Source organism: Mauremys reevesii, linkage group 15 (genome assembly GCF_016161935.1).
Source record: "Mauremys reevesii isolate NIE-2019 linkage group 15, ASM1616193v1, whole genome shotgun sequence".
Classification (NCBI taxonomy): domain Eukaryota; kingdom Metazoa; phylum Chordata; order Testudines; family Geoemydidae; genus Mauremys; species Mauremys reevesii.
Genome location: NC_052637.1, coordinates 32193733 through 32218948, shown reverse-complemented (window position 1 = coordinate 32218948; position 25216 = coordinate 32193733). Strand labels below are relative to the sequence as shown.

General features: G+C 49.1%; 1 protein-coding gene across 6 annotated transcripts; it reads right to left on the bottom strand.

Annotated features, from left to right (window-relative positions):
- Window positions 1–3143: 3143 nt before the first annotated feature.
- EPN3 (epsin 3) lies at window positions 3144–22648 on the bottom strand. 6 transcript variants are annotated; one of them, XM_039502421.1, is made up of 11 exons: window positions 22369–22648; window positions 22074–22135; window positions 15955–16661; window positions 14844–14962; window positions 9937–10020; window positions 9413–9520; window positions 8492–8576; window positions 7723–8040; window positions 6133–6243; window positions 5163–5393; window positions 3144–4133 (listed from the first exon to the last, which is right to left on the bottom strand). In XM_039502421.1, the coding sequence occupies exons 3-11, from the start codon at window positions 16541–16543 to the stop codon at window positions 3817–3819; spliced, it is 1962 nt and encodes a 653-aa protein (XP_039358355.1). In that variant the 5' UTR covers window positions 16544–16661; window positions 22074–22135; window positions 22369–22648; the 3' UTR covers window positions 3144–3816. The 6 variants fall into 6 exon arrangements, with proteins under 6 accessions (XP_039358355.1, XP_039358360.1, XP_039358356.1 ...); XM_039502426.1 differs by having other exon boundaries at window positions 9937–10017; XM_039502422.1 differs by having other exon boundaries at window positions 15955–16656.
- Between the last annotated feature and the right edge of the window lie 2568 nt (window positions 22649–25216).

The following is a 25216-nucleotide window of genomic DNA, read 5'->3' as shown; positions in this document are numbered from 1 at the left end:
CCTGCTTCCAGGCCGTACATGGTGGCCTCTCTGGCTCAGTGTAAAGGCCGCCTGGACAGACGGCTGTAGCTGAGTCTGCCTGTGAGCTGACAGCTGTTAGCCATGTTTATTGTTCCATCGGAGTAGATGGAGTTGACATGCCCACGTCCCCCATGCAGGCAAACAACAAACCATCTCCAAAGAGCTGCCAAGGGAACGTAGCTCGGCAAGACAGCGAATGGCAGAAATACACCCCGAGCGAAGCCAGAACTGAAATCCCCTGTCTGCTCCACGGGCAGAGGATCTGCAGGCCTGCAGTGAGCAGGATGCTCCTCGTAAGGACCCCGCAGAGGCCTGGCTCAGTCAGAAACAATTCTTGTCCTTCAGAACTCAAGGCAGCAAGTCCCTGGCTCATTCTTTTAAAGAGACAGTCTCCTTTGCTTTGACACTGGAACTTCTCAGACTCACCGAGAAGGCCTGGCAAAAGATTCCAGGCGGGGGGAGGCAAGCAGCAGCTGAGCACTGCTGAGAGGTCAGGCAGACTGGGAGTAATGCCGTGCAGGAGAGAGCTCCAGGGTGGGAGGAGGATGTTCACAACTGGAGGGGAGAAGCAGAAGGGCATTTCTCAGGAATGGGGAGTAGAAAGCCCACAGCTCTGGTAAAAGAAAAGATCAGCAGTGAGATTCTCCTCCCTGCTCCAGACTCTATGTGCCTCTGCACTGCTATGCATGAGCCAGAAACAGCCCTGCAAATGGCTGGGGGGAAATGTCCCTGGTACAGCCACTGTAAGCATCTCTACGCGCTGGTTCCCTTCCCAGGCCTGGTGCAGGGGATGTCCCAGGAACAGGGAGTCTAGGCTGCAGCAGCCCAGAGGCTGTCCAAGGTGGAACCCCAACTGCTCTAATTTACACCAAGGACCATTTTGTCCCTTGTAGCAGGTCAGAATGGGGAGGGTGCAAAAGTGGCTGAAAGCCTCCTGGAGGCACAGCAGAGACTCTCATCCCAGATATGGGGAGCAAGATGCAGGAGTTCTGGGAGGAAACCAACATCTCGGTGACAGATACTTTATAAATCCATCCAGGCACATGCATGGCTCCCATCACCATAGTGTCAACGGGCCTGATTCCCCACTGCCCTGCCCTTCGTGTGGCATTTACACTAGCATGAAGTGGGTGAGAAATGCTGGCAAATCAGAATGGCAGCATTCTGTAAATGATGACCCAAGGTGCAAGGCAAGTGTGAATGCCAGAGATAGGGCAGCTATCAAGATAGGGATAGGTCTGGATCCAGAGGCCAGGCATTGCTGTGACGGACAGACAGTAAAAGACACAGAAGGGGGAAGCAAAGCCTTCTTCAAACTTAGGAAGGGAAATAAAGGGTAAAACCCAGACCAATTTTCTTGGAAGTCAGAAGCCCCACAGCGAAATACACTAGAATATTTTATTGTTTTATAGTCAGTTCATGTTTTCCTAAGTTCGGTTATAGCCACGAAGTCTCCATTACTGTGCTGCTACTGCTGCCGCTTTAGAGAAGTGTTAACCATATGCACTAAAGAGCTAACAATTGCATGGCAACTCCCCCTTCCTTGTCCGGTCACCCCTCCTTCTGCTGTGTTAGTGTCTCAGAGTCATCCCCTCCCTCTGCACCGGGGTCTAACGGAGTTGGCATGGAGTCCTCAAAGTAAAGACACAGCTGGATATTAACCTCACACTGTCCCCACCCTACAATCCCAGCTCATTAGCCCCTCCTCCCCCATTCCACTGTATTTCCCACACCGCACAGCAATCCTGGCAGGAGGGCTTTGACTGGCTGAACTGGGATCCAGTAGCTGAAGCTATCCAGGCCAGTGTGGGTTGTCTCAGAAGGGTTTTGTTTCTTGCTGAGTTTAAGGGAGATGGGGTCAGGCTGTGAGGATCTGCACCAAAGCCAATGAACACATGGGGAACATCCACAAAGGATCAGCATTCCAGAGGTCAGCACCCGCTGGAGAACAGTACAGATGACGGCATCAGCAGAAAAGGTTTCCAAAGACCAGCACCCAAGCAGAGTAACATCCAGGTGACAGCAGCAGAGAAACAGGGTTCCCAAGAGTGACACCCAGATGTGGGGGAGGAAGACATCTGGATAAGGCAGGCAGAGAAGAGGGTCCCAAACATTAGCATCCAAATAGAGGAACATATGAGTGACAGCAGGAGAGGAAGAGGATTCTTGGGATCAGAGTTCAATCATCCCTAGGTCCATGGGGAAAAACATACAGGTGACTAGCAGAGGAAACAACGAGGAGTCCAGTGGCAACTTAAAGACTAACAGATTTATTTGGGCATAAGCTTTCGTGGGTAAAAAAACTTCTTCAGATGCATGGAGTGAAAATTACAGATGCAGGCAGAAATATACTGACACATGAAGAGAAGGGAGTTACCTCACAAGAGGAGAACCAGTGTTGACAAGGCCAATTCAATCAGAGTGGATATGGGCCACTCCCAATAATTGATTAATGTGTCAATACCAAGAGAGGGAAAATTGCTTTTGTAATGAGCCAGCCACTACAGTGTTCCTATTCTAGCCCAAATTAATGGTGTTAAGTTTGCAAAAGAATTATAGCTCTGCAGTTTCTCTTTATGAAGTTTTTTCGTTGAAGGATGGCTACTTTTCAATCTGTTCTAGAATGTCCAGGGAAATTGAAGTGTTCTCCTACTGGCTTTTGTATGTTACCATTCCTGATGTCTGATTTGTGTCCATTTATTCTTTTACGTAAAGACTGTCCAGTCTGGGCAATGTACATGGCAGAGGGGCAGTGCTGGCATATATCACATTAGTAGATGTGCAGGTAAATGAGCCCCTGATGATGTGGCTCATGTGGTCGGGTCCTCTGATGGTGTCGCTACAGTAGATATGGGGACAGAGTAGGCACTGGTGTTTGTTCCAGGGATTGGTTCCTGAGTTAGTGTTTCTGTGGTGTGTAGTTGCTGGTGAGTATTTGTTTCAGGTCAGGGGGCTGTCTGTGAGCGAGGGCTGGCCTACCTCTCAGGGTCTGTGAGAGTGAGTCAGCACTGGTTCTCCACTTGTAAGGTAACTCCCTCCTCTTCATGTGTCAGTATATTTATGCCTGTATCTGTAATTTTCACTCCATGCATCTGAAGAAGTGTTTTTTTGCCCAAATAAATCTGTTAGTCTTTAAGGTGCCACCGGACTCCTCGTTGCTTTTGTGGATACAGACTAACAGGGCTACCCCTCTGATACTTGGCAGAGGAAAGGGATTCTGAGGAGTACCCCTCCTGTGCCTGGGAACATCCTGACCTCCAGCAAGCGTTGGGGCTGCAAGTCTCAGCAAGTGATTGCACCTTCCATGCAGATTACAGAAGGATTCCTCTATCCCACTGACAGGCCCACAATGATCTCTAAGAGATCTATGGTGACTCGAAAACGTCTGTTAAGATGCTTCATACTGGGCTCTCTATGTAACAGCATACGGTGCCGGAGCGTGGAGGGCCCTAGATAATTAAAGCCCTTTCTTAGGGACCCTCCATCTACTCTGCAGATCATGGGAATGCCAGCTGATGACAAGAGTGTCCTTATTGCCGTCAGAGGCAGATCTAGCCGTCCTTTACCCACCATGCTGGAGCAGGTACTTCTATAGCACTTCAAGCAAGGAGATTCATGCTAACTGTGTCTCTGTGACCTGGGCAGGTGTTGGGTTAGGAGTTTCGGGTGAATGGTTTCCTCCATCACAACTAATGAACTTGTGCCCACAAGGCCTTTGCATGAGAACATGCAAAGATTTCCATAATAGCTGGGCGCGGGACAAGAAAGACTACACGTAACACAGATCCAGAGACTTCAGAGGAAAGGGTTCATCACCCCCTGTGAGGCAGGGGGAAGAGCAGAGCCAGTCAGTGGCAACAAAGGCTGAGGCAGGTTACTGGGTAGCTGTGGAAACGGCCCTGCTCCGGCCTGCGGGAAGGCACTCATGGAGACGGGGAGGGTCATTGGGACGCTGCTGAGTGGAAGAGGGAGTGAAGCACTGTAGGTCATGGAGTTCATGGTCATCCCCATGGCCATGCCTGGCACTGGGGAGCTGGTCCTCATCTGATTGAGTGTTGGTTTGATCTGGTCACTGGTGCTGAATGGGTTTGTGGGAGAAGGTGCACTGAGACCTGTCAGGAGAAAGTACACAGCATCATCAGGGATACAGTCTACTAGACAGGAAGTTAGGGGATAGGGTTAAAGGTCAAGGCTAGTCACTGGCCTCAAAACATACTGCTATTAAATTCAACTGCTAAACTGATGATTCAGGAACATTCAGGCTTTGACTCAACCCCAGAAATTCAGACAGAAGACTGAAAAAAATAGCGTGAGAAGTTAAGTTCAAATCAAAGCCTCTGTCATGAGGCTGACCTCCATTTCCTGGTCAGGATCAGAACTTCAGTGTGGTTTTGTTTTTCACTATGACACTAAGGGCAGAGCTCAGTCACTGTAGGTGCTGCATGTTAAACCAAGTCATTGTGAAAACATTCCCATGGGTCCGCACACCATCCTTTTGTGGCCTTCTGATTCACATCAGCTCATGAGCCACCCGAAGGTCCCACCTGTCATCCTTACATAGCCCACCAAGAGCCTCAGGGTATATCTACACTGCAACGTAAGCCCGGGGTTAGTAGAACTCAAGTTAATAGACCCTGGGTCTGTTAACTTAGGGCTTGAGCACCTACACTCATTTATAACCCCATGTCAGGAATTACTGAACCTGGGGCTCCGGCATCCACACTGCATTGTGCAGGCCCAAGTTCAACCACTCATATCCCAGACTTCCTAGCACCCTCCCAATATGTGGCTGCTCTAGCCTTTTGTTCGTGGTGCAGTGTGGGAAAATCTGACTGTCCACCAAACTTGGACAAAGAAAGCTGGCCCATGGGACTGTGGGATACTTTTTGCAGATTCCCAGAGCACAAGTTCAGTGGGGCTGCATTTACACTGCAAAGCAACAGGGCTTGAACCCTGGGTCCCGGGTTGATTCAGGCTCGGACCCTTCGGCCCTGTGGGGTCCTGGGACCCTGGGTTAGTGCAATTTGTGTGTAGACAGAATGGGGAGTAGGCTTGAGCCTGAGTTTGAACCCTAGGCTTATGCTGCAGCATAGACATACTCTCTGAAACTGCACAACATCCTTCAGTGCCCCATGACCTACCTGACAAAAATGGATTATGAGTCTTCAGGGTTGCGGGGGCCACTACCAAGGAGTCCAAATTCACCAAGGAGGAGGCAGTTGGGCCAAGAAAGGACTCTGGAGTTTTACAATCTTTCCTCTCTTTGTTGGAGTCAGTAAGAGAGTCGCCTAAGCCCGCAAGATCAAAAACATCTGTGTTCTTAACTCCATTCTGCTTGGTGCTGGGAATCGGGTCGCCAAACAGGTCCAAATCTAGAACAAACAGCAGAGACTTAATAACATAACAAAGATGGGATAATGAATGTCAAGAGAACAACAAGCAGAAGTGTGGACTGTCACATGAGAGAGAAGCAGAACAGTGCATCCTGCAGGCTGAATGCCCCATAAGCCAAGTTACATTGCCTCTCTCTGCTGACTGTTGTGTCTTGAAGAATCACAAAGCACATGCTTGGATTGCCTTCACAAACGCTTCTCTTATCTGGGACAAACTTTCCTTAACACAGAAAGTTGTTGCAGGGAGTCTAGCTCAGAAGTAGCAGTCTCTGCTTCGAGAAGCTGCGTCCTCTGTCTGCTCAGCAGCAGGTCACGGCATGCATTGTTGCCAGACTCAGAAGACAAATGTCAATGGAAGTTTGCCCCAGCTGTTCCCAAGTATTTCTAGCTAATGGAAAAACAGTAGCTTGCACGGACTCCATCTTCACCCATATGCAAACACTTTGGGATAGTTAACCCTTTCGTCAGATGTCTAACACAGAGATGAAATTGTACGACGCTATGACAGTGAGAGACTTTGGGGCCAGTAGCCATATGCCATGGTGAGTTATAATCACGCAGATGCATGCCACAATATGAAAGAAATACACCCTCCCACAGAGCCCCAAGGAAGCTCTCACCCTCACTTGCAGACACACCCATCGACTTCCCCCCTGTTCCACAATGCCCTATTTACCCTTCCGGCCCCAGCACCCTTGATCTGTTCAGACTCTCTTACCAACGGGGCTGTTAGGCTTGACAGAGGATGGGGCCTGTGAGCTCTCATGTTCCAGCTGCTCTGTTGGCTGTGGCGGTTTTGCAAACAAGTCAAAAGTGACATCACCTGAAGCTGAGAGGAGGAAAGGAGACAGACAGACCCAGAAGGGAAGCGAGGGGAAGGAAAACAACAGAGGAAGGACAGAGGGAATCAATTTTTAAAAGGGACAAAAACGAGGCAAGACAAGCAGAGATGGGGAGTTAGGGGTTAAGGAGAACATAGAACACCAGAGAGAGGGAGAAAGGAATGAAATAGGTCAGTGAGTCCTGAAGCTACCTGTATGAATGAGCCACCGAGTCCAAATCAGTGACCCACTGACCAACCAATGCCAGTGGACGAGACAGAGAAACTAAGCACGCAAGGGAGGGCCTGCTTCGTGCATGCCATCCTCGGCAGCCCGGCAGGCTTCCCCGACTGTTAGTGCCTCCGAGGGCAACAGGAAGGTGCGTTCAGACCAATCCCAGACCTGCAGGGACAGGCACGCCCCATGACTCCAGAAACCCGGCACCCTTCAGCTCTATCCTAAGGCCTGCACAGACCGAGAAAAGCTAGCAACCCAAAGACGTGCCAGTGACCTGAATTCCTTTCTCTAAAGGAAAGAATCATTGTTGAGAAATACTTAAACTCTGAGCTCAGTTGGGCAGGGGCCATCTTTTGTTGGTTTTGTACAGCACCTCGCACAGGTGGGGCCTGGTACCATAGCTCCAAGGCACAATGGCAATACAAATAATACATAAATAACAATAATTAATTAGTAACTAAGGCAAGGAAAAGTTATTCACTAGGGGCCAGACTCTGATTTCATTCACATGCATTTAAATTAGAGTCATTTCACTATGAATGTAAGTAAGATCAGAATCTGGCTTCTTTTAAATATCCATTCCTCCTCTGATTTCAGCCGAGTTACTGCAAGTTTGCACCACTGTAACTCAGATCAGAGTCTAGCCCTAAGAAATTTGTTCCCTCAAGTATTCTTTGTCTGCAAATTTGTGCTTCTACACATTGTGGCTCTGTTTCCCCCGTGTGGGCCTTACCAGCACTGGTATCACACTGTGTAGTTCAACTCTTGTAGCTTTTTTTCCCCCAGTGGGACTAATGTAAATTCCTCCATCATACACTACTGTCCTCCTGGGGGTTTCCCCTTTGGGCGTTGCAAGGGCTTTCACCATACACTGGACAGACCTGATCTGTAGTTTTGTTATTCTTCTCCCAGGGGGCTGTACCGTTTTCACTACAACTCTCTTTTGTGTATAGTCATGGCTAAGAGTGGGTCGAGGTCTCCCATTGTGCTCAAGATTTAGGCGAAAAATCTGCTACAATCTCCTCCTCGGGAGAGGGGATCAGAGTGGAGCTGGCAAAGTGGACCATCAAAAACATTCCCTGGTAAGGAAATACAAGACGCGGGTATTGGCTGAGATCTTTTAGAGGATCAGAGGAAACTGGATCCCAAAAGAAGGGATGTGATGGTAAGTATCATGAGGATGTCAGGAAGAATAATCCCGAGCTTCAAGTAGCAATGGAAACTGACAAAAAAAAAAGAGCTTCTCTTACCTGCCCTGGGAGGATTGTCAACGACACCTCCCCAAGGATCAGCAGCAGATGTAGCATCAGCAGAAGCTTTAGAAGGTGGGGATGCCTTTACCCAGGCATCTGCTGATGACAGACTTGAAGAGAGGGGGGTCTTCTCCCAAGGGTCAGAGGAGGAGGAGGAGGAGACTATGAGAGGAAGATCCCAAGGCCCTGTGGAGGTCTGGTTGACCGATGCTGCCATCTGGTTTAGAGGATCCCCGGAAGCAGCAGGGATTGGAGCCCAGGGGTCTGCAGAGGGGACCCAAGGGGCTCCTGCCGGTTCCACATTGGACTTTAGACCTGAAAGACACACAGGAAGTTGTGGAACCCAGGCAGGGAGCCATTCAAAGGCAGTGCAGAGAGAACTGAAACACAGCCAGGGGTGGGCCAAAGGGGCAAACAGGTTAGAGAGGAGCAGGAGAAAGAAAGAAAAGAAAAGAGCAGGTAATCGGGAAAGAAACGCATAAAGCAAAATGAGGCCAGAAGGCAGGACACATTTAGTAATCTGCCCATGTTTACCATTTGTCACCCTTCTTCCTTCATTTCTCATTTCTGTTCAATAGCCCGGGTGTGGTTAAAAGCTGCTATGAGAATGCAGTGAGTGAGCAGAGGATAAGGGGAAAGGGCAGACAGAGAGGACACAAGCAAAGATTCTTACTGTTAGGTTCCCCAGAATTGGACAAGGACAGAGCTGGAGGGGAGAAGGTTCTGCCATTCTCCCAAGCATCAGCAGATTGAGAGTTGCCCCCACCTGGAATATCCCATGGGTCAGCTGAAACATGGGTTGAAGTTACTGGCGCTGGTCCAAAAATGTCTGCCAGCTCCGCAATAGAGGACTAGAATTGTAAGGAGAAAAAGAAACAAGTTAAGGATCAGGGATACCTGCAAGGCCTCGTCCGATATTGCTCCTGGAGTGAAAGGGGCTACTAGAGGGGTTTTTCCGAGGTCACCCCAGACATCACCCTATACAGATGCTCCCCACTTATGCAAGCGTTCCGTTCCAGAACCCTCACGTAACTCGAATTTTGCATAAGTTGGAAACATATAACCAACCATTACGCAAAAAACAAAACCAACCAACAAAAAAACCCTATTTCTTGCGGATTTGTGTAAGTCGGGTTTGTGTAACACGGGGGGCGTCTGTACTTCCTGCAGAGAAGCAACCTAACCTTAGATCTTAGAACTGGGCAGGAATGGTCTGATCTGGCTTCTCTCTGTAGTCAAGAAATATGTCTTTTAAAATCTATTCCAGCTAAAGCTTTAAGTGAATGCAGTGCTCATGCACAAAGCCAGGGGGACAGAAAGACCAGCTGAACTCTTCTACTTATGCACAAAACAAATACAGCAGAGCAGAAAAAGGGCAATTGTCTCCCAGCCCGTTCAAGCCCATCCTGGAGGGACAATCCAGGGGTAATTCAGTTTCCCTGGTTAGGCTGCTAATGAGGTGTGAATTGTTATGGAGAGTCTTTTTTTTTTTTAATCATGCAGACATGAAGAATTACACTGAGTTCACCAGATCAAGTCACATACACGACTGAACAGCCATCAAGTAATAATCCCTTTGCTCATTACCAGTCTAGGATAGATTTGAACCAGAGATCAAGAGATGGAATGTTCTGTACCCCATTATATATCTCCCCAGCCATCCAGACCACCAACTAAAGCTTTTCACCTGACTCTTCTTCAACTTATCCTCTTCTTCCTCCTCCTCGATACCCATGTGGGTCTCTTCCAGTGCTCTCTGTAGCAGTGAGTTCTCTCCTTGGCATGCCCTCACTTCCTGCAGTCAAAATGGACAGTGCATATGTCTGGGATGTGAACAGTAAAGACACAGGATAAATGATCACCGATGTGCACTGACTCTCTGCAGAGAGACCAAGGGCAGGGGTTGCTGTGCCCAAAACTGTAATGCGTTAGCCAGCAGCAGCCTTGTTTTATTTTACTGATGTATTTGCACATTTCATGATAAATCCACTGTTAGGAATGTGCAGCAAACAGCTTTAAGAGCAGTGAAAGTAAGTTTACAGCCAAGCAGGCACCAGAAGCAGAAGGACTGGGGTACACCACTTCCCTGGAAGACACCAAGCAAGGCAGAAAGTTGCACAATGTTTAATACTCCAAAGGTCCGTTTAGAAACTCATGAAGTTAGAATCCAAGAAGAGGAAAGTGCCCTTTCATCTGCTGGGTGTGGGGTACCTTCTCATGCTCCTTTTTGCTCAGGCTGAGCGCTATCTGCAATTGCAATTCTTCATCTGTGCTGGTGGCTGGAGGAAGCGGCTGCTGCCAATGAAGGAGAACTGAATGAAATTGCTTCTTTGACCCTAGGTCTCTGTATTTGCTACCAAATTATCCCTTTCCTTGTAACCATCTTTCTTTCAATCCCTTGCCTGTTATACAGTAAGTCTTTTTATTCAGCCATTTATCCATTCATCTGTTGCTACTCTTTCTTCCATTTAGATAGTCAACCACCGATCTTAATGTCTATTCTTTCATCCATCCATCATCCATGCACCAGTCCATCTGATCTTTCCCCCATATACTCATCAATCGGTCTCTCTTTCCTTTTCCATCCAGCCATTCACCCACCCACTGTTTTGTTTGTCTGTTCATCCACTCTTCTAGCACTCTGCCCGTCAATCCATTGCTGGAGGGGCTGGTTTAGAAGCTTCTGGGTTGAAACACCACCACCTTGAAACCACAGGTTTGAATCCTGGCACAGTTGACTTCGCCCGTCACATTTTTTAGATATATATATGTAACTTCTTATGCAAAGTCTTTGAGGTAAGGCCCTAACACCAACATCCCATCTGTACTACATGAACATAAAAGATCCCATAGCACTTTTCTTAAGTCCTCCCACTGTGGTGCCATAAGCTGGCTGCTGCACGCCACCTCAGAGGTGGCTGCACTTCAGTGACATTGTCTTGTAAAGCACTGCGGGATCCTTCAGGATGAAAGGTGGTATATTAATGCAAGATGTTGTGTGTCCTCTATTATTTGACATACAAACACCTTGCCACTTCAGGCTCATCTGTGCCCTATAAGATTCTATCTTGCATTGTGTTTGTGGTTATAACTTTTGTTTAGACTTTTAGCTGCCTGGCTTGTCAGGCCTCTAACCGTACAGCTTCCCAGTGACACTTCTTCCCCTTGCTGAGGTCAGAGCATATCAAGGGCAGCCTTTGCAAAAGCTAAACACTTTGCAAACTGCTCAGGAGTTCAGTGGATGTTTCTGCTCTTTTATCTCCATGGGAACATCATTAGCAGATCTTCCATTAATAACACTGATAAAGAATAACACCAGCTCCTAGCATTGCTATAGCCGTTTCTGAGAATCAGAGAGCTCTACAGGTGTTACCCGTTAATCCTCAACCCCCTTGTGATGACAGCATTATCCCCACTTTTCAGATGGGAAAACTGAAGTACAGATAGGTTAAGCAAAGATCTTATAGTGCAGGGGTGGCCAAATTTACCGATCCCCTGAGCCGCACACAACCATCTTCAGAAGTTCGAGAGCCAGGGCACACCTGCCAAGGCTCCAGGCTTCAGGCTTCAGCCCTGCGGTAGGTTCCTGACGGGGCTCGGGGCTTCAGTCCCACTCCTGCTGAAGTCCTGAGCCCTGGCAGGTGCGCCCCGCAGGGCTGAAGCCCCAAGCCCCCCCTCCCCACTGGGCAGAAGCCCACCACCCTGCTGCAGGCAGACGTCCTGCGCTTCCCCCTCTTCCTCAGTCTGGTAGGTGGAGAATGGGGGGAGGGACATGGGGGGGCTCCGCGAATGGCACTTTGACGGTAAAAGAGCAGCATGTGGCTCATGAGCCACAGATTGGCCACCCCTTTTATAGCGTATTAGTGGTACAGCCCATAGGACAACCCAAGACCTTACTCCCAGTCAACTATGGACCATGTTTCTTCTCTCACCCAATGACAAAACTAAACAGATTTATGTGCTACAACAAACTCCGTCCCTCCTTCCATCTCATCACTCACTGCTGGACCAGCAGGGGTGCCAACTTCATCCAACAGGCACACAAACAGCCCAGTGAATACTGCTACATCGCATGTTGGAAAATATTCAGATCTTGTCTTCAGTGTAAAACGCTACCACATTGGGGGCCCCATTATACCACGGATCAGTGGGAGCAGGACCAGGCTGCATTTTGACTATGTCCCTTCATGCTGACAATGTCGATTTGGTGGATGTACAGTTTGGGCCCTTCTCCACTAAAAGGTCAAACATGCAGATGGGACCACGACCAGCCGCAACAATTCACATCCCTACAGGATCCTTCGGCAAGGCCTGATGGTCTGTGAGAACCCATGAGTGCTAGAGGAGCCAGGAACAGTGGAAGAGGGCTATTCTGCATGAAGCAGTGTGACCTAGACACAGAGGGTGGCTCTAGAGTCCCATTACTTGGAGGGGGGGGGTAAGTGGTTTGGGACTCTGGGAGGTCACTATTTTAGAAACAAAACAACCTTCCAGGAGTCCGAGGGCTAGTTAGACCCCTGGAAACTCTTGGGTTTTAAGAGTTTAAAAAAGGAAAACTTGGCTGATGTGTCAACGGTTACCTGTGAAAAGGTGAAGGCTCACCAGTCTGCTGCTGTTCCATTGTTTAACATTGGATAACTTTGTACATATTTGTACATATTTTGGCCTTTCTGACCATTATGTGGGGCCCCTTGAAGACTGTTGGGTGGGGGGGGGAAAGAAATGTCCCCTTTGCCTCCCCCATTCCCCGGTTGTGCCTGGCCTGCCTAGATGGGTGGTTCTAATGGACTTCTCTTTGACTAGAACGTTCCTTCAGCACTAAACACAGCAGCTTCCCTGATAAGGTCTGGGAAGCTACAAAGAGCCACATTTCTGGGATAAAAATAGGGACACGAGTTCTTTGGAGTCCATCGAAGCGCTTCCAGGAAGGGAAGGGTGGGAAATGGTGACTATTTTGCTCAGAAACAGGGATGGTGGCCTTGTAGGTAGCAATCCTATAACTAGCCAGGCCCCCAGCAACTGTGGGTACGTCTATACTACCCGCCGGATCGGCGGGTAGCGATCAATCTATCAGGGATCGATTTATCGTGTGTAGTGTAGACATGGTAAATCGATCCCCGCTCGCTCTCCCGTCAACTGCTGAACTCCAGCACTGTGAGAGGCAGAAGCAAAGTCGATGGGGGAGCTGTGGCCGTCGATCCAGCACTGCGAGGATGCGAAGTACATAATTTTAATTAGATCTAGGATACATCAACTTCAGCTACGCTATTCTCGTAGCTGAAGTTGCATATCTTAGATCGATCCCCCCCAGTGTAGACCAGGCCTGTTTGTGGCTCCAGAACAAAGAGGAATGCTAAGGCCTAGAGCCAATCCTGGCACAGGGACAACCTCAACCACCAGAGGCTAAGCCAGGAGAAGGCATTTGAGAGACATTTTGGTCCAAGCTTCATTTAAATATAGACTACAGTGAGGCAGGAAAGTTCTGACCCTAGAGGTGTCACCCAAAGGGTGGTGGTGTCCCTCAGTGGCTTTGTCCTCCTCAAATATCATCAGTATCGGTAGAGAGAGGCAGTGCCAGTTGGTGTTAATCTCAAACTGTGTGTGTGTAAACAAAAAGTCTCTGCCTGGAAAGGGGGAAGCAGGTCAGCTGATAAGAGAGCTGGGGAAAGTACATGAAGGACACAGGCTCTAGGCTGGGATTTTGGGGCTGACTCTAAAACGATGAATATAACAGCGAGATGGGAAAGACCCATTAAGTTATCTTGTCTACCCTCCCCTCCACTCCCCCCGGCCAAGGCAGACTTGCTTTCTACGATGTCTTCCAGACCTTTGTCTGGCCTCATTTCAAATGATCCAAAGTGACTTAATTAAACACAGTCATGTGAAATGAACTTAATGATCAGATGCACACACACTAGCACAACCGCATTCAAATCACAGCTAGAGTCACAAGTACACGGACCAGTTCTCCAGGATGTTTGCAATTCCTGGTACAGAACCCATTCTCCCCGGGGGACACAGGTTCTCCCTGGTATCTGTCAAGGAAATAACAGAATCATTCTGGGCACATCAGCATAAAACCTTCATGATTAAAGTAATAGAATCAGCGTAATTTATACATGAAAGACAATGGGTGAAATCTGGGCACCATTGAAGTCAATGGCAAAACCTCCATTAACTACAATATCAACAGAATTTCGCCCAATGTATTTAGAGCAACTGGATTACATATGAACTGTAGGGAGTCCTGATTCCACATCTCCAGACTGGACTCTATTTACCTTCTTTGAAACCACCTGATGGCACATGGAAAAGAACCATTCATCTTCAAGGCAACCACACAGAAGAAAGGATTTAGATGCACCACATCTATCTTTCTGAGACCGTTTGGAATTGATTTAAGATGTACTGGTACAGTGCACGCACCAAGTCATAGTCTCACTTGTATGCACAGGATATGAAATGGGCAACAACTGTGCAACAAATCCTCATCATGCCACGAGATGCTGACGTGCTGTGTCTGCATGGAGCAGCCAGTGAGAAAACAATACTGTGCACACTAGCATGGGGGTTGACAGAGCCTAGAAATCTCTCTCTCATGCCTTACTACCACGATCCCATAGACTCATAGACTTTAAGGCCAGAAAGGACCATCATGCTCATGTAGTCTGTCCTGCACATTGCAGGCCACAGGACCTCACCCACCCATTCCTATAATAGGCCCATAACCTCTGGCAGAGCTACTGACGTCCTCAAAACTTGATTTAAAGACTTTAAGTTACAGTCTCATACAGTTACATTTACTCCAGTTCAAACCAGCAAGTGACCCTTGCCCCACACTGCAGAGGAAGGGAAAAAATATTCAGGGTCTCTGCCACTCTGACCTGGGAGAAAATTCCATCCTGACCCCAAATAAAGCAATCAGTTAGACCCCGAGCATGTGAGTAAGATCCACCAGCCAGACCCCTGAGAAAGAATTCTCTGTAGTGACCCAGAGCCCTCCCCTGCGTGCGTCCCATCTCCAGCCGCTGGAAATATTTGCTCACAGCAGTCCTGGATGGGCCATGTGACATTGCAGGCAATCACCTCCCCCCACAGGAGGCGGCTGCAAACATTACCTTCTCAGCCTCCTCTCGACTCATGGCTAGTGCAAGCTGTAACTGCAGCTCCTCCTCTCCAGTCGTCTGGGGTCTTGCCTGTTCCAGGTCTGAGGTGTGCTGAGGGGACGAGGAAGAGGCTGAGATAAAAAAAGAGGAAGAGTTCAGATTGAAGGAGGAGGAAGAAAAACTGAATCTCTGGAGTTGGGATGTTTCCAGGCATCAGTCCACAATGATCACCCACCTTCTCCACCTCAACGGGCTTTTCTGCTCTCCCCTCATTCCCACCACGCAGCTCAAGCTACAGGACCTTCATACTTAGCATCTGCCCTAAATGCTTGGGAAGCTGCTCCTAATGTCATGGACATCACAGAGCACTCAGAGAGACATCTGCCTTTAAAGAGCTGGAGTTCGACCACAGGCCTGACTAAGGAGAAGAGTGGGGATTGGGGTCAGAATGCAAGTGGAACAATTACCCCTCAGTGTGCTAGGAATAAAATTGTGTTTGTCGGCAGGGACCCTGCTAGCACAAGAATCTCTACACAATGGCAGGGGGACTCCACCAAATCAGGCAGCTTGGTGGGAGGATAGGAAACTATCGGAAAGTAGTTGAGGCTAATATTAAAAGAAGCAGCAGCTAGAGAAACATTTTAGAGTTGCAACCTCCTAAACAAGCTCCCGCTGTTCAAGATTGCGTCTGTGTGGTGCTTCCTTCACTTCTGTGTTCTGAGTGCCTTGTTTACCCATTAATTAATAATGCCTTGAAGACAGGGAGAAATTCAGACTCTGTGAGATGTAAAGTCACAGCCTTAGCTTTTACTCTCCAGAATGCCAGCTGCACGTGAGGGTGGCCCAGAGGAAGACCAAAGGTCACCTACCCCATGATATTAAAACAGAAAGAAAACGGTCTGCCTCACAGTGGAGACTATTGGCGATGTGGCTAGAAAGTAACTGATATGGGTTTTGAGCCACTGCCCTAAAAGACAATGTTCTGGACAGGGCTGCCAAGATAGATAAGAGCAAGCCCAAAATGTTCCTTCTGAACTTCAGACACCCAGTGATCCACTTCCCTTGGGTCAGAAACACCCACGCTCTCCATACCACGCACGGTCTGTAGCACTGCAGCACTTACAATTAAAGGATGATGGAGACCCCCTCGGCCTGCCATAGTCTTCTCCATACTGCGATGTCCGCCTGCCATAAGAGAGCTGCTGGCTGCTGCTGATGCCTGTGCCCTCAGTGGACATGCGCTCTTTGGTTTTCAGGGCATGAGCCCTTTCCTGCTTCAGCTTCTCCTCATCCTTCAGCAGACCCGTGACCTGCTTGACTTTCTCCCGCACATTTATGCCTTGGTCCTTGCCGTCGCGGTCTGTGTACTGGAAGTCTTTCAGAGTCTGAATGGTGTAAAGGTTCTCCCGGCACTGATGGGCCACCTTCTCCGATCCGGTTTTGATGAGGTAGTCCAGCAGGGTCAGTGCCTTGTACACATGGCGCCAATTCTTGCCACTGTCGTTCAGCCGCCTCCAGATCATCCCCATGATCTCTGCGAAAGCCACTGTGTTGAAGGTCAGATCTGCAATCTCAGACATCAGGGAGCTGGGTGGACCCCAGGAGTCATTGGAGGTCGCTTCACGCACCTTGATCTCTGCCTCCGAATAATTGTGCACAATGTTTTTTACCTGCCGGCGCAAGGCAGAGGTAGTCATGGCTGAACCTTGCATAAAGTCCACAATGGGCAATGAAGAACTGAGGAATAAACAAACAGTGGGACCCAGTGGGAAAGTCACCGTTCCAGCTTCACCAGGGAAAGAGCTCTAGCTCACTAGGTTTTACGCTGATCTGGAAAACAGACAAAGTGTTAAATACAATCACCAGTGAAAAAGGGACCCAGTTTGCATTCCCAAAGCACTTCTGTTGCTCTCTGGCAGCACCTGCAGTAATTTTCACCTTTAATGCGTATCATCAAGACATAGTAAATGTAACATGAAAAATTATAATAGTTCTATTTCAAACATCCTTGTATTTTGTGACTTAACCTTGCTACTTACTGCAGCTAAAGGCAAACAAGTTAAATTTTTATTTGATCAAGATGAATCCAAAGGAAAAATCATATAGAAAATAAATAGTCAGTTCTTATAGTTTCTCCAGATATCTCCTCTTGTATTCTACAGAAATAGTTGGATCAGATTTTACCATGTGGTTCTGCTCCTAAAAGTAGCTGTCTAAAAATGGCACCTTATTCCCCCAAAGATCTGCTTCCTCTATGTACTGAGCCTCACATAGTGGCAAAAATAGGTGTATACTGTTTTCTCAATGGAAACACACTATGGGAGAGGGAAATGGATTCCATTCTGTCCATTCTATGCATCATCAGAATTGTTAACTAAGTTCCAGATGCATCTGCCTTTAGTCAACAGGGATTTTTATACTGGTGCTGATGTCACAGAAGGAAAAGAAAACAAGCGTGACTCTAAGATCCCAGCCACCTTTTTACAAGTAAACTCAGCAAATGAGCTTCTTTGAGAGGCAATAAATATGGAATCCCCTGCTGTTGTTTTCCCAATCACTTGTCGAACTGTGAGTCTTCTCCTGGAAATTATCCACGGCCTTCTCCTGTTAGAGAACAATTGGCTCAAGCCTGAGGATTAGTGCATCAGTTTGGCTAAAATAAGAAACTTTCCCCCCAACAAACCTCTATCCCCACACTCAAACTGACCATTCTCTGAGCTTGTAAGCTGGTTCTGGATCCCAGCAAGAGAAGCAGGTGCTGCAATGCACAAGAGAGCCTATTCTCATGATATTTCCTATCAGAAACAAAGGTGCTAGAGATGACAAGATTTCTGACCCAGTTCCGTGCACCCAGCCATTTTGGGTAAGCATCCCAAACTCTGGAGTGCTTAGGCAAGTCAAACTGATCCTGAGAATGTTGAGGTTTGAGAATGCTGAGATTTTGAGAGACTCTTTATGCACCAGAGGCCAAATCATGGCTCCACTGAAGTCAACAGGAGCTTTGCTATTGCCTTCAATAGAGCCAGGGTTTCACCCCAGACTTTGAGTTCAGTTACAGTGTGATGCAGGAATTTTGTTCAGGGTGTATCTCCATCCTGCATCTCTGTAGAGAAATGACCGGCAGGTTCACCAAATCTCTTCCTCTCTCTTCCCTAGTTTCTCTCACGGCATTACTGAGGTAACCCCTTGTTCTTGGAATGGACACTGATGGGGGCCAGTAAATCTGAAGGTGGGATACACCAAGCAATACTCCCCCTCAGGGTCTGAGAACAGGCATTTCACAGAGCCCCTGTTGCCTGAAGCACAGGAAGATAAAGCCTGGACTTAGTATTTAGTGGTGTATCAGAAACAAGTGTGATGGTTTCAGTCCAGTTCCTGGGTGTCCACATCTCACCCGGTGCTAACTGACCCCACTGTTCTCAGTTTCAGCGGAGAAGCTAAATGCAGATTGGGTCATGGAGACTGGGTTACTGTCCAGCTGCCCTGGTGGCTTCTCCCAGTCAGGCTCGGGTCATTCTGGGGCAGGAAACATGCACTACTCTTGCCACTCCTGTAACAATAACCTCGAGCACTTCACACACATTAACTCAATTAGTCCTGGCTGCAGCAGGGAAGGGCTGTGATCCTCCGTTGACAGAAGGGATAAGTGAGACACAGAGGTCAAGTGACACCCCGCAAGCCAACGCGGCAGATCAAGATGAGAACACACAAAGCTCTGGCGCTGGCCTTGGGCTCAGCCCACCAGACCACATGGCCTCCTGCTGCCACTGTGCCTGTCCTGCAGATAGAACAGAAGCCGGCAGCACCTTTCAAGAGCACGACGCTCGCTACAAGATCTTTTTTAAACAAGTGCATTCCCCGTGCGGGGTCTCTGTCATGTTCCTGCCACGCTGCAGCCCACCTAACTGCTAATGTTATATCCAAGCAGAGGTAGCAGGAGAGAGGTGGGTGGAGGGAGAAATTAATTTGATAGAGGGTGGAGGTGGTGGGTGCAGAAAGATGAGAACATTTTACTTTGAATTTTCTTTCAAATGAGCACAAAGTATCTCTCTCTCTCTCACACGCATACACACACACGCCTCCCCCCACCCCCCCACAGTGGTGCAGAGCAGCAAAGCCATCCTCCAGAGTCCCAGGGACAGGATTTGCATGTGTAGAAAGTAACCCTCAGCCCAGTTGCGATGAAAAGACGATGAATGTTACAATAAGGTTTTCAAAGATATGTCAACAGAAAGGAAATTGGGACCCATGACTCTCCACCAACGGTAGTGACGATGACGGCTGCAGTGTAGACAGGGCACTGATGGTTTAAAACTGTCATTTAAATCTATTCTGAGTAACCTGCGGGGCCCCAAGCTTCTGGAAGGGGGGGGAACAATCAGGGCAGGAGTTTCCCCCACTCCAGTTCTCTGGTGATGGAGGGAGCGTAAGGATCCCGTGAGTTGTTTCCTCCTTCCTCGGGAGAAGGGCAAACCATGAGTTCCAGAGCTACCCCAATGACCTCTTGGATTGCTTGTGCTCAAGGCCAACCTTTGCTTTCTAGGCCCACCCCCTTCACTTCCCTGCTTCCCTTCTTGTGCTCCAGCTAACGTACGCTTGGAGATCACCGCACAGCACTTCCCCAAGGAGGAGGCACAAGTCTGACCTGTGCTAGAGATCCTCTCCCAGTTCCACACTCTGACTGGGTTTGTCCCTGACCCTGCACTCCCAAGAGCGCAACGACACAGTGGTTTCAGTCCTCACCTCCTGGCTTGAGAGGCAGCTGTGGGGAGGTGACCGCTCCCTGGAATTCAGTTGCTACATCTTGTTTTCATCCTTACCCTTCCTGAGTGACTCAGCTATAACCTCCATTAGGGAACCTCATTTTCTCCATGATGGAGTCGGGGCTGAAAATAGCTTCACGCGAACACACCCACGAAGAGCACGCATCTCCCACCACCTTCCATTAAACCAGTCATGTCCTAGAATTGCTTAGAGAACACCTCAGATGAACAGGCCCTGCCTCTGCCTGGATATGGCCTGGTTAACCCCATGGCCATCGATGAAGAACAGGCCACCCACCCACCCCACCCCCAGCCAGTGTAGGCATCACACTCACTGAGGCAGAGAGAGAGAGGAATCCGCAGAGATGGCTATGGGACTAAAGAAGTTTCTTTCAAGACATTTCCCTGTATTGATTTCCTTTCACAGTGCAGCCCAGCTCAACCCGCTTACTGTCTTTAGATCTTAGTGCGGCTAAATGCCAGTAAAATGACTGCAACCAAAGACAGCAGTACCCGACGGGGGTGGGAGGGGGAGACATTCACTCCTTACTGCTTAAAAACAACTGAGCTGATCAAGTTAAGTCCTTCAGGATCAAGATCAGCATTTTCCCTTCTGACTGCAACAAGGTTATTGACGAAGTTCCACCTTCCCTGCTGGCGAACACTAGGCTTTTGCTGATTAAATTCTCCCTTGTATCAAAGCCTCAGCTTGGGACATTCCCTTCTAGCTCCCAGCAGGTTCCCTCTTCAGTAGAAGCCCCAGATCCGGACATTCCCAATGTGCCAACTGGCACCAGGATTGTCTCCAGCCGGCAACGTGAGCTGTCCATGCAATTATTCACCTGCTTGCAAAACTTCCCAGAAAGTTTTCAGTTTTTATGATGTCCAGAGACACAGGAACGAAAGAAGGAGAAAAAACAAAAGTTGGACATGGGTGGCAGCACGGAGGAGGCAGAGTGTTTGTGCCTGGAACCCTGCCAATGGTGTTAAAAGCAGTGAGTTTTATCGAACACAATATCCCCAGGAATATAAAGGGAGTGAAACAGAAACCGTGTGGTAGATAAGGCAGCACCAGGCAGCCTCATATGGAATTACTGCAGTGACCTTGAGCAAAAAGCAGTCAGGTGGGGAGAAGGACACAGTGGCTCGGCACTGAACCAACAGGGTCTCCACCAACCAGGGAGCTTTAGTGATCCCAGCAAAGAGGAAAAGAAAGGGCCTCGGGAGGCAACGAGAGAGAGATCAGAGCAAGAGGAGACAGGGAGAGAAAGGCAGGGAAGGGAGAGGAAGAGAGACAAGTAATGATTGGGGTAGAGGGGGGGGCAGACTGATAGGTGAGAGAGATGAGGAAACAGGGGGAAAGACTCAGGGTGACAGACAGGGAAGGGGAAGATGTCAGCAAGATGAGGATGGGAGAAGAAGGAGAGACAGATGGGGAAGAGAAGAGAAAAATGGGAAAAGCCTTGTTAACTTTAGCAATGTGCACGGCCCTCCCTCTTGGAGAGAACGTTGCCCAAAGCAAAGAGAAGAAGCAGGTGAAATCCAAACAGCAATCAGAACAACAGTGCGAGGAGTCAGCCTTCGGCAAAGGCCCCATCGGTAGCTGCTTTCCCCTGTGCCAGAGATGCTCCTAATAAACCCGCAGCCAGGTTCCAAAAGGCCATTGCCTGCCCCTTCTCAGTACGCCCCACTAGGCACCAGGCTCACAGGGAAGTACCCAGTGCTGAGGGAGGGGGATAAGTTACAGGAACTAGGAAGGGGTTGGACTCTTCTGATAGCTGACAAAGATAGAAAGGGAGGAAAAGACAGAGCGAGAGACAGGGAGGGAGGGAGGGAGTCTGGCTGTGAGACCAAGGGTGAAACTTGCCAAGAGCCCAACCAAACACTCAGGTTCTGAGGAAAACCCTATCCAGCATCAAATCAAAGACAGGGGCCCACCCTGACATGTTCAGGTAACTACATGCAAGCACACGCAAAGCACACACTTACCCCCTCGGCTGCATATGCCTCCATTCAGATCTGCAATAGCTTGGGGGAATTACATAATCCCCCGGGGATCTTCTTTTCCCTTCCCAGATGTCTGGAACTCCAGGCCCTTCTCCTGTGTGGAGGGTGTTTCACAGGCAGAGGGGCGCCACCACTTCAAGGGAACAAGGGACGTCCCAGGGCAGGTGTCCTGAGGGGGAGGCCTGAGCTGAAGTCGGCCAGCCAGCCCGGGGAAGTCCGTTGTACTGAGTGGAAGTGGCCACAATGCTCAGATGACCAGTGCGACACCGGGGAGGGTGGGGGAGGAGACACCAAGGGAAAGGGTTGGGTTTAGGAGCTGGGGCTACACTTCAAGCCAGCCCCTGACCCTGGGAAGGCTCCCCTGTGCTGTTCTATCCATATGGCACTGCACCCCGAGTGAGTGAACATCCCCCAGTCGCCACCATCCAGTACCCTGGGGAGGTTGGGGGGAGTAGGGGAGGCTTTGCCCTACCTCAGTCATCCTGAAGCAGCCTCATCTCAGAAACTTCCTTCCTGCAGGGGGCTGCCCGAGCTCTGTTGGGAAAAAAAATCCTACAGCTTTGCCAAACTAGTGATGAAAATCAAAATGTGCTTCTCTGCAGTCTGAGATACTCCAGCGTCCAGAACCTTCCTTCCCACCCCCACCCTCCTCCAACCTGCCTCCCCTGCTATCCAGTCACCTTCCTGCTTCCCAGGATAGCTCCTGTCCCTGGCGATGGTCCCCAGACATCCCAGCTCAGCAATGCACAGGGAGAAAGGAGTCTTACCTCTGGCACTGGCTTCCTCTCTTGTCACTGTGCCTCTGAGCAGCTCCCCCGCTCCGCAGAGTGCGATCAGCAGACGGGGCTCCGATCAGCCCTGCCGATGACTGTCCAGGCTTGGTGCAGGTTCAGTCCCAGAGCTCCTAAATCCATCCAATCCAGCAAGGGCTCGATCCCCTCCTCGCTGCTCCCCCCGGGGACCAGGCAGCGTGTGCTCGGAGGTGGATGGGGAGAGCTATGCTGTGGTTATTCCCTGAGACTGTCAGAAATCGCTCTGCTCCTTGCGCACTGCACGCACGGTGTGAAAGTTGCTAAGCTGGCTGGGCAGGTCTGTCTCAGCTCTGGCAGGACACAGGCAGGATTGGCTGCTCTCATTAACCCCTTCAGGTCCACAGACGTCACAAAAGCTCCCAGTTCTTATTGCCCCAGCAATGATATGCCCCTGTGAAGCCTGGGGGGCTCGCAGAGAAGGCCCAGCTCTCTTTAACCCTTCAGTCGCTGTATGCAATAGGGAAATGATGGAGGGACCCCTTTGCTGAGACATGCAGACTGGGTACAGAGGGTGGAGGATGTTTAAACGCTCAGTCACTGTCCCTTTTGGCTTCCAGCCAGTCACTTTTTTTTTTTAAGCCAGTGTTCTACTGTAGTCCAGAGCTGCAGCTTCCTCCGGACTCTGCCCCCTGATCACAATGCACCCCCAATGGCATCATCCCAGCCCCTTTGCAGTCGCATCTGTTAAGATTCTACAGGCTCTAAGTTTGGAACAGCTTCGCCCAAAGGAGCAGCTCTTCGCTCTCAGCGTGTCCCACGGCCTCTCCTAGGTTGCGGGAGCGAGATTTTCGGCTTCCAGCTGTAGTGTGGTGGCCCTTCCCTGAAGAACTACCAGACTCTGGCTCAGGGAGTGAAGCACTGAATGACATTCAAGAATAAGTCAGATCTCTTGCTGTCATATCACCACCCACACTCTCCCCCAGCCTTGGCCTATTATTTTAATCACTGACAGGATTTCAAGTGGTTTTTTTTTTAATATTAGAAATCCCTGACATCTTCTTCATAAAGAATACCTCTTCTGTGCAGAGATATTCTTGTGGGTAATCAGTAATTAATTCCCTCCCACGCCCCCTCTATATGATGCACAGAGAGAGGGAGCTTTGAAAGCAGTCCCACCTATGCCCACGCCAAAGCCAGGTCAAGACACATGTAAGCAGGTTACTCATGCTGAACTGAGCCATGGAGCCAAAGGTTCTGCCTCAGGCTACACCAGAGAAGGTAATCTGGGAAGATACCCAACAGCCACCTCCTGGGCCACTCTGAGTCTCCTCAGGATGACCCTCAACTCAGAGTTCGTTGCTGTCTGAAAGACGGCCTACCAGGGAAAAGGGAGGAAAGATGTATGCCACATCATGCTCCTGCCTGGGAATTAGAGCGTCCACTCCAAGCCCGCGTGGAAAAGACCACCACCAGAATCTGCTTGCACGAGCTGGCCAACAGAATCCCCCAGTGGAGATAAATCAAGAGGAATACCATCTGGCCAGTCTAAGGCACTGTCTTTTCTTTATCTTCACTTTCTGTTTATGAGGATGTCTGTGTTCTGATGTTATATGGGATACAGTCATATGCCACCTATAAATTATTTTTCATATACCATGCTATAAATTATTAAATACTTAAAAATAAATGCCAAAGCATGGAGGAAAGGGATCCTTCCTGCCTGGCCTGTATGGCTTGGCAGCTTGGGATCTAGATCACCCATTATCCCTTTGGCTAAAGAAATGACCCTCTCTTGAGGGCTTATATTCCAATGGAAAGGGCACGCATTGGGGCTCTTAATAGATTTTGTCATCTGAACTCAGCCAGGCCCTACAAGGGTGTTTTCCCCTGAAAGGAAGAAGTACCAAGCTACTCTGGATATCAACCAAGTCTCCAACTGTAGAGCCAGGTAGGATGAAATGGACACCACCACCCGGCAACTGGAAGCCAAAAATCTAGTTCCCACGCCTGTTAGGAGAAAATGGGACACAATGAAAATGAAGGGCTGCTCCTTGCCCTGCCTGCTCAGCAAAGGACACACACCTTCAGTTCAGTGCTGTAAGGAAATATAAACTCCTCCTTGAGACAACATGCTACTCAAACTACTAGCAAATGCTGATAGACACCAAAGGTTGGAGGAAAACAACTCAGCACAAAGAACGGCTACTTACCCTGCATTCACTGTGGTTCTTTGAGATGGTGTTGGCAGTGAAGATCCCACTGTGGGCATGCATGGGGCCCAAATGTGCAAGATCCAAGTGTTTGCACAGTGGTCACCTCATGCTCCCATGCAAGGGCGTATAGGGCAGAATGGCCATGACCCTGCCTCACAATGCAAAGCCTAGGGTTGCCGAGGACTCTGAAAAGTGAGGGATGGAGGATGGTTCATGGGATCTGCACCAACTACATCTCAAAGAGCCACAATGACTGCACAATAGATAACTGTTCCTTCTTTGAGCATATGTCCGTGGGAATCCCACTGTAGGTCACTGGCAAACAGTGTGCCCTTAAGATGGTGGGAATGAGGAGTCTCAGCTGCATTAGTTGAATAGTGATTGGAGCACTGTTCTCCTGAGGTTGGCATCCAACCTAGCAGCTAAGTCCAATGTGTAATGTCTGGCAAAGGTCAGTGAGTTACTCCATGCTGTTGCCATACAGATTTAGGATACTGCCACATTCCTGGAGTAGGTGGAAGATGTCACTTGAGCTCTAGTGGAGTGAACCTTAACATCCAAAAGGAGAGATACTAGCCAACTAGTAACATATTGAGATGGCATGTATTATGCTCTGGTATATTCTCTGTGATGAATCACCTGATTTTATG